General features: G+C 34.2%; 2 protein-coding genes across 2 annotated transcripts; both read left to right on the top strand.

The window, feature by feature from the left end:
* Positions 1-853: 853 nt before the first annotated feature.
* LOC18044092 (AT-hook motif nuclear-localized protein 13) lies at positions 854-8,601 on the top strand. Its single transcript, XM_006436661.2, has 5 exons — positions 854-1,544; positions 1,640-1,695; positions 4,816-4,947; positions 7,780-7,941; positions 8,061-8,601. The coding sequence occupies exons 1-5, from the start codon at positions 1,037-1,039 to the stop codon at positions 8,331-8,333; spliced, it is 1,131 nt and encodes a 376-aa protein (XP_006436724.1). The 5' UTR covers positions 854-1,036; the 3' UTR covers positions 8,334-8,601.
* Positions 8,602-9,829: 1,228 nt separating this feature from the next.
* Positions 9,830-10,587, top strand: LOC18044091. The gene has a single exon (XM_006436660.2). The coding sequence runs from the start codon at positions 10,056-10,058 to the stop codon at positions 10,431-10,433; it is 378 nt and encodes a 125-aa protein (XP_006436723.1). The 5' UTR covers positions 9,830-10,055; the 3' UTR covers positions 10,434-10,587.
* Positions 10,588-18,663: the final 8,076 nt, after the last annotated feature.

Raw genomic sequence — 18,663 nt, 5'->3', positions numbered from 1 at the left:
TTTATTAATGATAGAGCTATAAATTATTTATAAATTTATTTTGTATAAATTGTTATGATGTTAATTTATTAGTTAAATGAAAATATAAAATAATTAATAAAAATAAACCACGTGAATCAAGAGATATTTAGTCTAACTAATTTAATCATGTTACATCATATTATTCAAGAATTTGTAGTTCTATCATTACTAAATAGATTTTGTTAAGTATATAATAGTTGTAAATATATCAAGTAAATTTGAATAGATTTTTTATGTTGAATGAGTTGTAAGGAGGTTTAGATGTTTCAATCAATTATTATATAACTTTGTGTCATAAGTCATGGAAAAAGTAAAAAAAGCTACTAACATTTTAAAGTTGATCCTTAGATTGTTAGTTTGGCAAAAATCTTAAATAATCTCATTTATTTTGTCAAATAGATAAGAAAAATATATTCACATACAGCTTGTGAATCTATTATCAACTTAGTGAATAATATATCACATACTCTTATCATTTGAAATAAAATAATGTCATACTAATTATTCATCAAGTATTTGTCGTATATTTGTTCTCACTCAATTATTCCCATTTTAATATAGAAAATGAAAGAACCTAAACTAAACTTGTTTAAATGCAAAACCCTGATTAGATCATTTAAGATTCTTGCCAATCTATCAATCTAAGGATCGTTATTTATGCCAACCCTTTTTCTTTTTTTTTCCCGTGTAGGTAGCCCCCTACCAATCCCACTAACCCAAACACGGAAACCTATAATAGCATGCCACGTGTCCGAAAGCGGAAAAAACTGCAACAACATAACTTAAAACCCCATTTACATTTTAAAACCCTACTCGAAGTTAAAATAGAAAACATACAAGTTTTCCTTTTTTTCGTTCGTAGTTCTACTTTCTCTCTCTATTTCTGAGATGAGACTGAAGTTCCATTTGGAAGTAGATAACTCACACAACAAGAACTGCTCTGTTACTTAAACTCACTCTCTCTCTCTCTCTCAGTCTCACACACATTTTTCTTCGAAAAAAGGAATTGACAGAAATGGACCCGAGAGAACCACCGCCCCAACTGCATCAGCATCAGCATCAGCATCAGCAACCAAACATCATGATGGGTCCCACATCGTACCACACCAACGCCATGATGCCACCTAACGCCGCAGCTGGAGCGGCCGCTAGGTTCTCTTTCAACCCCCTTTCTTCTTCGCAATCGCAATCGCAATCGCAATCAGAATCGCAATCACAATTACAGCCGAAGCAGCCACTTGATTCCTTGCCGCACGGCGGCGTATTTGACGGATCGCCTTCGTTGAGGACTGGTGGCGGCAGCTTTAGCATTGATCCAGCCAAGAAGAAGCGTGGGCGCCCGAGGAAGTACACGCCCGACGGTAACATTGCGTTGCGATTGGCAACCACCGCCCAGTCGCCTGGTTCTCTGGCTGATTCTGGCGGCGGCGGAGGCGGCGCTGCTGGGTCGGCCTCGGAGCCTTCTGCTAAGCGCCACCGCGGCCGGCCTCCTGGTTCAGGGAAGAAGCAGCTCGATGCGCTGGGTAAATTCTTTATGTTTTTTAAAATTTCTTATATTTGTGAGTTTATTGGTTGTATAGCATTAGTTAAGATACTGATTTCATTTATTTCTTTGCAGGTGGGGTAGGAGGAGTAGGGTTTACTCCGCACGTCATCACTGTCAAGGCTGGAGAGGTATCAATTGATTTTCATTCTTGAATTTTATAATCGGTTTGTTTTGATGCCAATTGTTAAATAAATGTTGATTTAAAGCAATGGGCTGTGGTAGTGTTAGAGGAAGTAACAACATTATATGGATGTTTTTTATTTAGACCAAATTTTTCAATAAAAGATGGGAAATTACTTGCATAATGCGTTCAGAAACTACTTACACTAGCTTTCTTTTCTATGCATAATGGGTAATAGACCACACTAGTGGGGCTTTTACAGCTCCCTTTTCTTGGCATATTGTATAACAATTTTTGGCATTGTATCTAATTATTTAGAGTCATGCTACTGTACTTGGATTTTGCTCAAGGTATTGTGTTCTATTAGTACAAATACAACTTAAGTGTTGGACATAAAAACTCTTGGGAGTTACAAAGGATGACAATCAGTGGAAAGGATGGCTTTTGCCTATCTTTCCCATTGTTGAGGAAAGGAAAAAAAGGGACATGTACATCTTGAAAAGAGAAACATTTTTTTAGAGTCAATGAAGACATGAATTTTGATGTCCACATAAAGAAGAAATGTGATTAGTCATACAAAGAATTACTGAGACATTTTCACAGGGTATCCAACAATTGTTAAAATGGAGTGACATATCACTCAATCAGTTCTTCTAGCTTTGCTTTGGGCTTCAATTTCTAAGGAGTTCCAAGATTCATCTTTTTTCTTCATTCATCTAAGTTGGGAGAGTGCTTTGGGATAGGTGTCCAGGTTGGTCTAGTATTGTAAAGGGGGATTGGCATATTTTGTATAGCACAAAAAAGTTTTCATTATTATTTTGCTTTCTCAGTGGACAGTTGGTCCACTCCTTGTAACAATTCTTTGGTATTAATATAATTTATAATTTCTTATTTTAAAAAAAAAAAAAATCACTCAAATCAGTGATATAGTAATGATGCCTCAATTACTTTTAGATTGTTTCCTTTACATAAGCTGTTATGTTGTGTATAAAGTTAATGACATAGTTGGTTCATCTTTATTTATCTTACCTTTTTTCTTCCTAAATAAACAGTCGTTTACTATTCATTGACAGCATGGTTGCTTCTATCTGAACTGCTAAGAGTTATCTATGTCAAAGATAATTCAGTATAACGCTTTACGGTTTATGAATAATTCTCAGGATTGTTGGGAGATGTAAATACTTATGTTTCACTTGATATAAATAAGATAAATATCAGGATTTAAAATATCAGTTTGAAATCCCATTGATTTATTGCTGCTAAAATCTGCATGATTTGGTCTTTTTGTTTCTCTTGAAAAAAAAAAAGTGGTTTCTTTGGTTCTTCAAGTGGTATATGCAATTTATTTTATTTTAGGATTCTAATTTGATGGCCCACCATTTTATTGGTAGATTCTGTCTTTTTGAAATGCATGGCCTGCAAGAAGAATAATGTTTAACATCTCCAAGTCCTTGACCTCTTGCTTCCACTCAAGAGGCCAAACAATGAACCTGGTGGGAATTGCTTCCTCCATGGGAAATAATTTCATGAGGGTATAGGTTTTTCAGTTTTATAACTTAGTCATTAAAATTTTTGGTCTTGCATTTTTTGTTGAAAATATAATCACTTTGGATTACTGTACAAGATGATTGGACTTTAATATCTTTTTTGTCAGTTAGTTCCTAGTTTGCTTCGATCAAGGAAATGGTTAAATTTGGACATAAATCTAAGTAGATATGGCATAAACATTGTTTACACATTTTAAAGAAGAGAACAAAAATATGACAAATAGGGTATATATTATTATGCTTCTGTACATAAGAATTTATAGATCTTCTAAGAGACAAATTGAGTAACTAATCTCCCTAATTAAAGGAAAAATAAAATCTGATTCCTAAAATATTTGCACAGTTCACAAATCTCTCAATTACCTAAAATAACACATAACCAAATATTATACATAATGACAATAAATCCTAGGAAATCTTCCAAAATCATCCAACACATTTCAACTGTAATAGGATGGAATGATTAATGATTTAAATTAGCCTTATGTGCTGTATTCCATTATTTGCAGCTAATATTACAATTGTAGATGGTTTATATAGTGCACACAGCACCAAGGGGTTGGTTGAGTGGTAAGAGACCCTTGGTTTTAAAAGTGGTTGGGGTTTAAACCCCTTGGCGCTGCCTAACTGAGACATTTATATCCCATGAGTTTCCTGACAACCCAGGTTGCAGGTTCAGCTATAGTACCAAGTTTAAAACTGGTATCCAAAAAATGTTGTGGCGTGCACAGTTTCCTTTTTTGGCAAGTGGTCCTTTCAAGTTTCCAATCGATAGAGATTCTTCTGTTAAATAGGAAATTGACAGTTTGAGCGCACATAAAATGTACTTCTTTCAACTTTGACGAATGTTCCTCTTTGGTGTAAATTGCATGATGGGAAAAGAGCCGAATTGTATAAGTGAGACTATATGACAATCTAGCATGCATATTGGATGCAGTTGCCAAGAGTTTGGACAAGGCCTTGGTGTTAATATGATGAAAGTTGTATCTAACATTCAGTGGTAATAGTGTAAAATTGCTTTTATAAATGTCTTACTTATTTACTGTTTTGGACTTCTGGTTTTAAGTCTTTCTTTGTTTCCAGACAGACCTCATGAGTCAAGTGTTGGTGACCTAGAACTTACCGTATTCAATTCATGTGTGCACTTCAGCACCGATATTTATATAATTGCATGTCATGAAGAAAGTGCTATTGGTACTAGCCTACTGGTGGAAGAGAAAAATGTAGACTGCAGTTTATTCAAAAAAATTGGGTGACGTAAAATTACTACTTTATATGTTAATTATCAATGGAGAAAATTGTCAATAATTGGTATACTAGGAATTGCATTTTGATCATGCTTCAGCTCGAATAGATTTTTAATTATCATACAATTAAAATTATCAGATAATTAGAATTTTTTAGGAATGGAGTTGAAAATATCAATTTTTTTCCCATCTCATAGATTCTTATGCTATAGAATTATATCTAGATTTCCTGTTTGGTGAGGAAAAGGGTGTAAACAGTTTACTTATCTCCAATAGTATATTGTTGTTCAGAAAATATTTGTCTTCTGAGTAGTGTGTTCCTTTTGTTTGCAGGACATATCATCGAAAATTTTTGCATTTTCACAACAAGGGCCTCGAACTGTATGTATTCTCTCTGCAAGTGGTGCCATCTGCAATGTTACACTTCGCCAACCAACGATGTCTGGTGGTACTGTGACATATGAGGTACTTTTGATAATCTTGTATGATCCATGTAATGAACTGTACCTTGATTAGAGTGAATAGGTTCTTTTGTGGCACAGCTTAGATAGGATGCCTTCAACATTTCAAGGCAGTGCGAAGATCTCCAAAGGAAAAAAATGTTAACGCTAAAATCTCTTTTTTCTAAAGATCATTTTCTGTTTAAGTTTTATTAAAATAAAGGTGGAGTCCTCCCTATATGGAACCCCCAAAAAAAAAAAAAAAATCTAAAATAGCTGTTGGTGCAGATGCTGGTCGTAGTTTATCATGGATTAGGCTATAGGAAACATGGATGTAAATGAATATACTAAGTGCATTCTGCACTTGACATGTTCTAACATCTGACAGCTGTTATGGGTATTCTAACCTTCTCAGGTTTTTGAGTCTCTTTATTCGTTTTATTTTTTTATACTAATATATGGTAATTGTTTCAAATTAAATATTACTAGCAGCTTGATTGCTTGTCTACTTTCAGAATATGATGCATACACTTCTCTTGGCTGTGATTTGTAAGGGCTCTGTTGTCCTTGTGCAAAAGAGTGTGTGTGTGCATCCTTACTTTATTAAGATAGAATGTTAATGTCATAGGGATGGCAATGGTGCAAGCCTGATCGATGATCCACATGATTTAAATCCAAATGGATTGTATTTGGATGAATCTAAAGTGGATTTGGAGTGGATACAGATCTAGATGAGCAAATCCAAGAGGAATTTGGAGTAGATGGAATCTAATTTAAGATCTGGGTCCATATCCATATCCAAGAAGGAGACTTTTAGTTTAATTTAATTTTTATAAAATTTAATTTAATTTTTATAACTATTTAACTGTCTATGGTTTACTACTTCTATAATCCAATTAAATTTATACCTTGCTCACTGAAATCAATGTCACACTTATAAGGTACAATATTATTAGTTTTATATGAAATTCAGAGTTTTTTCTTAATTTTTAATTGACTGAATTTTCTTCTAAATTTTTAGTTGAGTGAATTATCTGTCTTAGTTGATAACAATACATTTTTTTCCCTCAAATATTTGTTGCTTTCTTATTTTCTTGTCGGGTTTTAGAGTAAAATAAAGATAAATTTGTTAATATTCTCTTATAATCTATAAAATTTTTGCAATTAGCTTGCTAAAAAATTAAAATTGATAAATTCGTGGCGGATTTGGAGAAGGTCTGGATTTTTATTTACTTTGTTTTTTTAGATCTGAATATGGAGCAAAAATCATAAATCCATGACGGATTTAGAACAGATATGGATCTCAATTTTTATCTCAGATCTAGATTTGGAGTAGGATAGATCCAACCCATATTTGTCCCATTGCCATCCCTAATTAATGATAGCGGTCTTTTAGTGCATTGGAATTTGTATTCTTTTTTCTTTTAGTAGCTTGGTCCTCACTTTTTGAAATGGACGCTCAGTCACTAGAGAAGGGCTCTCTCTCATCCCCCCTAGGAGAGAGGTAGGGATGTGTATCGATCATTCCATTGTGTGGCTGTGGGACCCACAACACAACCCCGCGAATGGAAACTCAACATGCATCCCGCCACTCTTTATCAGGCCATTTATATTAAGCCCATTGCATGACAAGAAACCAAATTTTCCGTCATTGATGAGAGTGGGGTGTGACCCCGTGTCTCTTGTACCGCCCTTGGTAATTGTATATGGTACTATACTTAGTTAAGTTCTGATGACATTCAAAATATTTAGATGTTTGCTTTTTGTTCAAAAGATTCTATAATTGGACTGTATTAATTGTTGTAATAGAAATGTCTTCTGATGGAGCTGGTGAGTAGGTGATACTAATTGTGAGGTCAAGGATGCTTGTTTTAAACACGAGCTTGAGTTTTATGCTTTAGTAGTTATTTCAAAATGGTCTGCTTGGTCTTTGCAGTTAAGGTGGTATTTATGGAATAGAATGTTGGTATTGTTTTTGAGATTGTTTTCAGCATGATGTTTGGGTGAACTAGCTATTGTAATTCCAGTGACAGTGATTTGAAACTAGCTAGAATTAATACTTACGCTGAATATTCCATTGAACAGATTAGTTTATTACAATCAAGCAGGCAATTATGCTTGCGACTTTTTTCCTTATACTTTCTTCTCCCATTAAATGGCCATAGGCCTTTTACAGTGTTAGTTGATTGTTAATGACTAATTCTTAATGAAAGTTTCATCTGAGTTTGTAAATATTGTATTAACCGAATGTCTTTTCACTTTAATACCAAAATTACCTGTTTGACAAGGGCTAAATATCTTCTAGCTGTACTTTTCTATAATGGTTATGGATCCAATAATGTGGGCATCCTTTATGGGTAAACAGATCTTGAGTGTTGCCAGTGTTTCCCTTTTTGCATCTAATGAGCAACTAATCTAAATCATTCGCGATAGTCTTTGCTGAGGGGTAGGGTGACTTTAGATGATCATTACAATTTGTTGTCAAATGCAGCTGGGAATTGTAATTAGATCCGCATGGCATCTGTGGCCTGGAAGAGGTGAACTTTTTAGCACTCTACTATAGTGCCGAGGTGTAGGGTGACTTTATTTGTTTGTCATAAAAAGCTGCTTATAAAACTGATGGTCTTCCCTCTTCCTTATTCCCTTTGAGCAACATAAAAAATTATTTGACACCCAACAAGTCTCCAGTCATTTACTCATGCTGCTGTTGCAAAATTTGTGCCATGTAACATGCACGCTTACCAAAGATAGTGCGAAATGTCTATTAAATCAATGTGAAGGCATATCTTTTGCAATTTGGTTCCTTTCCTAATTTTGTATAACTTACCTCTATCGTAGTGACCTTTTTCTTCTGCAGGGCCGATTTGAAATTATCTCACTATCCGGTTCCTTCTTGCTCTCTGATAATAATGGTAATCGCAGCAGAAGTGGTGGGTTGAGTGTGTCCCTGGCTGGGTCAGATGGCCGAGTTTTGGGTGGTTTAGTTGCAGGAATGCTCATGGCAGCTTCTCCAGTGCAGGTATGGGTCAACTGCTGTTTTCGTCTTTGTAAAACTTCTGCAAGTTTTTGGCACATGATGACTTCCATGACATGAATGGAATTTCTGTAATGTGAACTGTTGTTTTCTCTTCCTGACAGGTAATTGTGGGCAGTTTTATTGCGGAGGGGAAAAAGTCGAACTCAAATTTTTTGAAATCTGGGCCTTCTTCAGCACCAACGCCCCATATGTTAAGCTTCGGTGCACCTATGACCACATCTAGTCCTCCATCACAAGGAGCTTCGAGTGAGTCTTCTGATGATAATGGCAGTAGCCCCCTCAACAGGGGTGCTGGACTTTACAATAATGCTGCTCAACAACCCATTCATAATATGCATATGTACCAACTATGGGCCGGCCAAACTTCGCAATGAGGATGCTTCACAATTAACAAGATTTTGTGTCTCCGGGTATTGACATTGTGTTGGCTCTTGCATAGAGGATAGAGGTCAATTCCATATGCTAACATGCTGCTGCTGCTTTACTGATTACAAACGGTAGAGGATCTTTTTGTTGTTCCTTTTAGATGGGTTATTTATATCTTTATTCAGTAGCTTTAAAGCGTTTTTCTCTATCTGATTGAAATATGGCTATCACTGGTAGCTGAGGAAATGCCAGATCAAATTGCTTTTTTAGCTTTAATTTATTTTTGGTTTCTCATAACTGTGTTCCAGTGAGGTCTACACTTATACTAATCACAGATCAAAGATCCCAATATGAGTTACATCAGATTATTTATTGGAATCCCTCTAATTTCAAGAAAAACCGTACAATGTTTACATGAAGATGTGCTGCTTGCTGACTAATGCAGCACTTGTTGAGAATGTATCGTGCATGGTTTCATTGCAAATTGAAATGCAATTTGGCAAAAAGTTGTGCAATATTGTCCCGGATAATGATAACGCTGATCGACCCAACGAAGACTATTTTAACTTTGTGAGTTATAATCAGTAGAAAAGAGATGGACGGTATGCTTCATTGTAGACGACCTTGCGGACTGGTCAATTACATTCTTAAAGGTGTTTAAAATGGAGGGAAAGGTTTTTATATCGATGTAAGGGTTGAGTCCGCACTTTTACTGCGGATGTCTATGCATTGGCTCGCCCGGTCATTTATATATATGCATATTTTTTTTTCTTTTAATTTATTTCTGAGTGTAATATTGTCAATTTTTAATTGAAATGTTTATATATATATATATATATATATATAAATGGGGTATAACAACGTTAAAGTAGGACCGGCACTGGACGGCTGCTTTACGTGCAATTTCCAAGTGTAAGCAAATGCAACGTTAAACTGAGAAAAAGTCAATTTTGTTGTACGAATTTGTTTGTGGTTTGTTGTTGCCGGCCAAGCCAATATGCCCTTGTTTCATTTATGAGTTTTAATTTTGTTAAAGCAAAGCTCTTATTACATTGAGGTTGCAAAATACCAAAATGCCACACAATTACTAACGGCTTCATTAATATGCAGCATTTAAGAAATGAAACATTAATGTTAACGCTCCCTTGAAAGTTAATGCTCAACAACAACATATGATTTAATTGACACTAGGGGACAAGTCTTCTGTTTTCCGCTTTAGATTCTATTTGCCACCAACTTCATTATCCCAATAAATGATACACAAGCATTTATCTTCAATCAAAATCTAAATTGAAAAAAATCTGACCATAGTTTGCCAATTAAAATGACTTCTGTCTATGTATGAAGGATGGATATTTAAGGAAAAAAGGGCAAAAAAGTGAATGATAAATATGACATTTCATCCAACACTTGCATACGAGACGCGTATACCGACACGTCGGCAGTCATATTCTAATCCTACTTCGAAGAAGATTATGCCTCACTCTTAACGGCTCTTTTTTGCCAGCAAAGCCTTCTCAAGACTCAACTCAACTACCATCCAAAATTATTTCCCCTTCGCTTAAGAAAGCAATTTACTTCACATTTCTCAATCTTTAGCCGTTAGCCGGCCTATTCTCTCGGTTCCTGTCAAAACTCTCCTTCACTTTCACTTGCAATGTTTCACAATTATATATACATATATATATACGTGCACATAAGTTTAATTAGTTGCATCTACAAATTTAATTATGGATTGCTTGATTTTGCCGGTTTCAATATTGAGAAGGCGCAACACCAACACGAGGTCAAGGCTAGGCTATCAGCACCTTAGAGTCACAGAAGAAGAAAGGCTCGGGGATCCGGTGACCGTCGTCGTCGGCAAGGAGAAGAGAGAGTTCTTGGTTGATCCTTTCGTGTTAGACGAGAACCCTTTTCGGATCTTGATTGATTCATCATCAGTTGTCAAAAAGAATGCCCACAAGATGATGAGGGACAAGAGGGTTATTTTTGTTGATGTGGATTCAATTTTGTTTGAGCATATGTTGTGGTTGATGCATAATGACTCTTCTTCTTTGTTTCAGCTTAATGTCAGTGAGATTATTGATTTTTATGCTCAAGATTATTAGTGTACCAATCAAAGGCTAAAGCCAAGGTATTCTACTAATTATTAAAAGTCAGTTTGTTTAACAACATGCATACTTGTGCCGTGTCTAATAACTGATCACAATCTATATTGTACACATGAAGTCTCAATAATATTTGTTATCCTTTCTTCTGCTCTTTTTCTGTCTTCTACCGCTCCACTTAATTTCCTTTTCTGTAGGTCATTAGTGTACACATGAACTCGCAATAATGCTGGAGATTGAGTTGATATTTCAAAATATCAATATCCCATATTGCTTAATTAAAAGAGTATAAGTTGGTTTGTGTACATAAACTAAATATAGTGTGGTAATAAGTCCATAAAGAGGAGGGCCATGCACATGAAACCAAGCCCAATAGAGGAGCTTGTTCCAAGAATCTGTATTGCCTAATAACTCAAATGTAGGGGGTAACCCCTCTTTATTTTTCGTTGCGCTTTCTTTCATTATTGTACGCTTTGCTATCCTAAACTATCATGTTGAAGTGCAACATCCTGATAGAAGTCATTGTATCCTAAAGATCAAACTACCTTAAACAATCCTTCTTGCACCAAGATATTGTATCTTGAGGCATGGAATTTAGTTTTAAGGAGAGTGTTGTCGTACAACTTAACTATTACCTATTTTCTATCTAAACTTTCACTATTTTTCAACTTAAAATTCTCTCGCAAATGGATTCTCAGTCGCAATATATAGTTATACACCGATTTTACTGCCACAAGCCACAACCACTATATTTGCTCACCATTTTTAAGTCCACTAACCCATATATTATATACACCAGTAGTCAAGCACAAAATCAACCCTAACAAAAATAGGGCATAAATTTAAAAAAACAGACACTTGCAGGCCGCAGTACCCAAGATGACTGTGTGTAAGGGGCTAATGATGGCATCACTGTGCTTGAGGAAAGGGGTTATGCTGTCGCTAAGGGGTTGTGCTAGGTACTGAACGTGGCATGAGACAAGGGAGAGATTGAGAGGGCTGACTATGCCGCGTGTGACGGTTGAGTCGGCTTGAGGGGTTGGGCCATGAGGAAAGGGGCAGACATAAGGGAGAGATGTGAGGGAGAGAGATGCAATCATAATTTTAGGGTTTTGAAATTTAAATTTGATTTTACATTTTAAGTTTTATATATGTTAATTAAAATATTTTATAATTAAATTAAACTGAACAAATCTATTTGTTGGTTCGGTTCAGTTTTAAATCGAGCCAAATACAAACCAATTGGTTGGTAAATTCTTAAACCATTATGTTTTTACCCTTAAAATCAAACCGAACCGTTTTGCCCACTCTTAATTATGACAAGAAACTACATACTTGGAATGCTGGTAATAAGGTCTGCATTGTGTACTAAACACTCTTGCTAGTTCTCTCTTTGATGTTTATTATCCATATAAGAATGCATATGAGATATGGGCACTACTTAATAAAAAATATGTGGTTGAAGATGCTAAGACTTAACAATATTATATTGGTGATTTTCTGTTTTTTAAGATGATGGATGGTAAATCCGTGTCTAACCAAATACATGAACACCATATGTTGGTTAATAATCTTAAAAATAAGGAAATATTTCTTCTCAAAGATTTTTAACTAGTGGTTTAAATGAGAGACCTCGAGAATCATGAAAAGACTATATTAAAACCTCAAAGCATAAGAAGAAGCAAGTCTTGAAGATGCTATTACACATATTAGGATCGAAAAGAAGAATAGAATTAGAGATGCATATAATAAAGCAAAGGAATTTCATTTCAATGTAAGTCTAATAAAGAACACTGCTCAACCTATTGAAAAAAAGAATAATCCTAATAATAAAAACCCTAATACCCCCAAAAAGCTCATTGTTAAAAAGAAACGTCATTGTTTTGTTTGTAAAACTATTGGTAACTATGCTAATCCATCTAGGCATAAAGCTCAGCAAATGAGAGATAAAAAAAACCTCCTAAAGCCAATACAACTTAAGGAAAAGGAGACAACATAATTTCTGCTATAGTTGTATTTGATATGAACATAGTGCATGGAAGCAAATATTAGGTGATTGATTTTGGCGCTAGAAGACATATATGTAGCATATAAACTTTTTCTTTGAATATACTTCAGTAAAGGAAGGAGAGGAAGTCATTTACCTTGGTGATTCTTAGTCGACACTAGTCCTAGGCAAGGGTAAATTCTTCTCAAGCTTACATCTAGTAAATGCCATGTTCTTGAGATCAGATACAATATAGTGTTTTTTTTATATGTTAGGCAAAGCTGGGATCAAAGTGTCCTTTGAGGGTGATAAAATTGTAATGACAAAAAAGTGAGATGTTTGTTGGGAAAGGGCATTGATATGGAGAACTCTTCAAACTCAATGTATTCAATGTCATAATGAATGAAAATGCTCCTTCTTCTGCTTATATTGTTGACTCTATTGATCTTTGGCATGGGAAACTTGGTCGTGTGAATTTTTCTTATATTAAGAAAATGAGAGAACTTAGTTTACGGTCTAACTTGAGCTTGTCTAATGATAAATGCAAGGTATATGGAAGCCAAATCTTGTAGGAAGATATGTAAATAAAGTCAACATAGAGAAACTAAACTTCTCAGCTTAATTCACAACAATCTTGATTATTTGAAATAGACCATGACTAATAGGGCAAAAGGTTTTATATTACCTTTATTGATGATTTCTCAAGGTATACAAAATTATATCTATTGAGAAATAAATATGAAGTAAGTGAAATATTCTTAATATATAAAAGTGAAGTTGAAATTAATTTGATAAGAGAATTAAAATATTAAAAATTGATAGAGGAAGTAAATATGATTCAAGCATGTTAAATGCTTATTGTGAGAGTCATGGGATCATCAATGAAGCAACACTTCCCTATTTACCTAAGTCTAATGGTGTAACTAAAAAGAAAAATAGAACTTTGAAGAACATGCTAAATGACATGATAATAAGTTCTGAGGCACCACTGAACTTGTTGGGGGGAAGCTATGTTATTCGCTTGTCATGTTCAAAATAGAATACATTATAAGAAAATAGGTAAGATAGCCTATGAATTGTAGAGAGGTTATAAGCCTAACGTATCATACCTCAAAGTGTAAAGGTGTCTAGCCAAAGTTCTTAAAAATGATCCCTAAAAATAAAAAAGAAAAAAAGGATTGGGACAAAACATTATCAATTGTATGTTTATATGGTAGCCACAACAGTGTTGCCTATAGGTTCTTGGTGTTATAGAATGAAGATATCTCATTTGAGGCTAACATTATCATTAAATCTAAGAATGATGAGTTTTTTTAATTTTGTTTTTCCTAAAAAGACTAGTATTAAGAAACAATTATCCTATACTGAGTCAACAATTGATAGTTTTGAAAGTTCAAGTGTTGAACCAAGAAAAGATACAAGGATGAGAAAAGCCACCAGTTTTGGTGATGATTTCTATGTCTTTCTTGTTGAGAATGATCCTCAGACCTTTACACAGGCTATGACTTCTCGGATGCACCATTATGGAAAGAAATTGTTAATAGTGAACTAGATTCCATCATAAGCAATCATGTATGGGAGTTAGTTGACTTATCTCTAGGTACAAAACCTATTGAGTACAAGTAGATTTTCAAAAGAAATTAAAAGTTGATGGATTTATTGTTAAATATAAAGCAAGATTGGTGGCCTAGTGATTCATACAGTAAAAAGATATAGATTATTTTGACACTTATGCTCCTGTAACTTGGATTGCATCCGTTAGAGTTTTAGTTACTCTTCCAGCAATTAATAATCTACATATACATCAGATAGATGAAGAGATCTATATGAATCAACCTGAAGGTTGTGTTGTTCTAGGTTCTGAGCATAAAGTGTGCAAGTTAGTTAAGTCTCTATATGGCTTAAGGCAAGCACTGAAACAATGGCATGAGAAATACGACTAAGTATTGTTGTCTAATGGATATACGAATAATGACTCAGATAAATACAGCTATTCTAAATCCATTGACACTAATACTTTTGTTATCATATGTCTTTATGTTGATGACATGTTTATTATAAGTTCCAATATTGGAACTATTGATGAGATTAAGGAGATGCTTGCCTCTAATTTTGATATGAAAGACATGAGAGAGGCAAATGTGATTTTAGGCATCAACATCATAAAGACATGTGATGGTCTCATGTTATCACAAGAACACTATATTGAAAAGTTGTTGAGGACTTGCATGACAGTTTGCACTTCATATGATAGTAATACCCACCTAAAGAGGAATGTTGAACATAATGTTGATCAAGTGAGATAAGCCCAAATAATTACTAACCTAATGTACTTGGTGTATAGTACAAGACCTGACATCACATACGTTGTAGGCAGATTGAGTAAGTTTACTTAAAATCTAAATGAGGATCATTGGACCGCAGTAGCCAGATTGGCAAGATATTTGAGAGGCATAATTGATTACGGGCTTAAATATGGTAGATCTCCACTAGTACTTAAAGGTATAATGATGCAAATTAATCTCTTAATCAAATGAGCTCAAATCCACTAGTGGTTATATTTTCACCCTTTGAGGAGGTGCAATATCTTCAAAATTATTCAAGTAGACATGTATAACTTATTCTACCATGGATTCCAAGCTAATTGCTTTAGAAAAAGCATCTTCTGAGGCTGAGGTTGTGAAACCTCTTGGCAGATCTTTCCATTTATACTCACCTTGCTACTATGCCAATCTGTTGTGATTGTCAAGCCGCTATTACAAGAGCTAGAAGTAAAACATATAATAGGAAGAATAGACACATATGTATGTGACATAGTATTGTTAAGTAGTTGCTGGAATCAAGTGTTATAAGCCTTGATTTTATAAGGTCAGAGTTGAATTCGGTCAATCTTCTGAACGAAACCACTAAACAAGATTTTAGTAGAGATCACGTCGAGGGGGATGGGACTACTATCCAGATTAAAAGACAAGAGTAATGGTAATCCTACCTATGTGATTGGAGAACCATGAAGTAGGTTCATAAGAGTAAAAACAAGTTACTTGTATCTTGTACCATTATTGATATTATATAATCTATTTTTATTCTATATAGATTTTATTTATTTATGAGTCCTCCCTATGGTGAGATAGTGCTTATTACAGTGATTAAGGTTAAGCAATTGAGCTCTTAATGAACTCCATAGCCCACATTTTGTGTATAGTGGTGTGTCAAAACTACACGATACACTTAATGGAGGTTTACCTATGTGAATATGGAATTGGGTTGGTTCCTATGAGAGTTTCACAAGCTCAATTGTTTCTAGACCACTAATGAATCCAAGGGCACAAGACCATTAAAGCGCCAAACCACAGAATAGCAAAACAGTGATAGAGTTTATTGTGAGCTTTTAGTCCTCTGCCTTATACAAAAGGAACATTAGTTCATAAAAATTATAAATTTCCCCAAGTTCCTGTGAGACATGGTTAGTTGTTCAATGGTTAGTTCATAGCGCAAAAGGCACCGGTTTATATGCATTAAATGGTTAGACAATGTTTCTTGCACCGAGATATTGTATCTTGAGGCACAAAATTTGATCTTAAGGATAGTATTGTCGTACGCTTTAACTATTACTTTTTTTTTTCCAAACTTCTTCTGTTTTTCGACCTAAAATTCTAAGGCATTATGTTTTTAATTTCTATAGGCATTATGTTTTTAATTTCTATGTAGCTTATTGTTGCGTAAATTAGCAAGTGTACTAGTCGGCACAAGTAATATAATGAAGAGTAGAGTATCGTCCCACAGAGATTGTATATCCTACTAGTTACCGAAATTATTCTAACCCTAATTTATTTAAACAATCGAATAAGCAAATTTATATTCAAATACAATAAAATAAAATAATTAAAAATTAAATAAAGATGCAGGCAGTAATAGAAATCACCAAGAGATTAAGACACTAGGACATCCGATTTCACCATAACCAATCCAATTTAATCCTCCATCTATGCTATTAAAATTTATTACTCATGTTGACTCCGCTCTCGAGTAATATTAAAAATACATTCACACATTAACCCACTATATCTCTATGTGAATTTAAATATGCAAAGATTCATTAAGTTCCATGAAAATTCTTAGAAAAACTGCACGAATCACGTTGGCACATCTCTGTCTTTCGTTCAATTCATAACATTCATTACACAGAGTAAAAATACATAAATCTCCTCTCGGTCTCATTATGTATCCTCAAATCATTTAAATATTGGCCAGAAATTTAAAAGCATTAAGCACAATAATGAACACTCAACCATGGAATAATAAATTAAAATAACATAAATTTATGGAATTAAATCTTCATAGTTAGGCTACATGGTAACCCTAGTAAAATAAATTAGTTCATGGAAATATAAAGAAAATTCATTAATTTAATTAGAAACATTCAAGCAAGATAATAGAGAAGAGGAAAAGAAAAACTTAGGAATTAATACGTCTTCCTCCTGCTCCAAATTATTTCTGCTGCTCTCGGTTTTGCTCAAAACTTGCGGCTGCTGCTCTTCTCTTTATTTTCTCTTGGCTGCTATTATTCTCCTTGTGCGGCTGTCTTTCTTCCCTTTTATAATGTTGTGGTTTCTTCCAAATCCTTAAAGGAAAAGGATTGCAAATCCAGCCCACGAATCCTTAAATGAAAAGAATTAAAAACAAAAGCCCCTCCACGTGTTGCATGCCATATTCTCTTTGTAAATGAATTCTTCAATGCTTCCTCCACGTGTTGCATGCGTGCTTAATGATTAATTAAATTAAATCCTTTGTGATTTATTCCAATTAATTCTCTTTATTTCTTTCCTTTTTTTTTATTCCTTTAAGTGGATTTCCTCCTGAATGTTCCGATTTATTCTTCTTTAATCCCATATTGTACCTAAAATAATAAAATATAAAAATTAAAATAAAATTAACATAATAAAACATAAAATTAAGTTATGGAAGCATTAAAATAATAGATAAATTATGAGCACATCAAATACCCCCAAACTTAACATTTTGCTAGTCCTCGAACAAAAACTAAAATAAAAACTACGAAAAGAAAATTCTAACTAAACCACTTTCGCAGGTGATCGCGATTGCATTTAGCGTATGCAACAAGCCTTTAAACCCCTAGGCGGCCCTAGTCGATGAGTTATAGTCTCGTGAGGGTTTCCAGCGATGATACCCACAAACTTCATCAAAAATACCTCAAAGATTGCATAAAGTATATAGCTCAAAGAAAATTAAAAATATTAGCAAAGTTCTAACTTTAATTCAATGGTCAGCCTCATCTCATATTGGATTCATGTGTTATGTGTGAATCAATTCAATCAAAACTCATTCTCAAGATCTTCAACATCAACAGCCCTTGTCTCGAATAATAAACAGAGTAGGTTAAACTAACATCATCATCTTGATCTTCTTTTTTTCAGGCATAAATTTGTATTTTTTTTTTCTTGAAGCACATGCTTTTTTTTTCTCTTTTTTTTTTTCATTTCTTTGTCCATAGTCAGGAGCTTTCACTCTATCCCTTAAGGTAGCTTTCTTCTCATGGTAGATTATCCTCTACATACTGGTGGTACATAGGCCCAAATTACTCAAGGATAGTTTCACTCTTAAGGGTTGTAGGTAGCTATTTCTGACTATGGTGCCTGGTAAACTTAAGTAATGTAGAATCAAGGCAAACAATCATTTACTCAATCTAAAATTCTCAACTTAGGCTGTATCAATCTCAAATCTCAAGTCAAAATTCTGAAAGAATCGATATAAGTGCACAAGATAGTTAAAGAATCTCAATCAAGACGAAACTAACACAAGAATCAAGTATAAACTAAGATAATATTCATCCCTTTCTAAGAACCATATTCATTTTCAATCATAAACTCATCATAGGCATTAAAATCATTTTTTTTTGAAAAAAATGAAAAACAAATATTCCCACCCCCAAACTTAAAATAAACATTGTCCTCAATGTAGAGAAAAAGAAAAGGAAAAGAGAAACTCCCCCGGTTTTGCACTTGAAGATGGAAAGTTGTAGCTGAGTCGTTGAAAGGCATGTGGAAAGTTGATGTTCATCGACCCCCAAACTTGTGCAAAATCCTAAAACAAAACAAAATAAGTAAAAGAAAAGAAAAATAAGGAAAAATAAAAATGACAATAATAAAGTTTAGAAAGCTTGGGTTGCCTCCCAAGAAGCGCTTAATTTATAGTCATTAGCTTGACTGTCTCTGGAAAGATTGT

This window comes from Citrus clementina, unplaced genomic scaffold, assembly GCF_000493195.1.
Source record: "Citrus clementina cultivar Clemenules unplaced genomic scaffold, Citrus_clementina_v1.0 scaffold_4, whole genome shotgun sequence".
NCBI classification, from domain to species: domain Eukaryota; kingdom Viridiplantae; phylum Streptophyta; class Magnoliopsida; order Sapindales; family Rutaceae; genus Citrus; species Citrus x clementina.
Note: the sequence above shows the minus strand (reverse complement) of the source record. Positions and strands in the feature narration are given on the sequence as shown.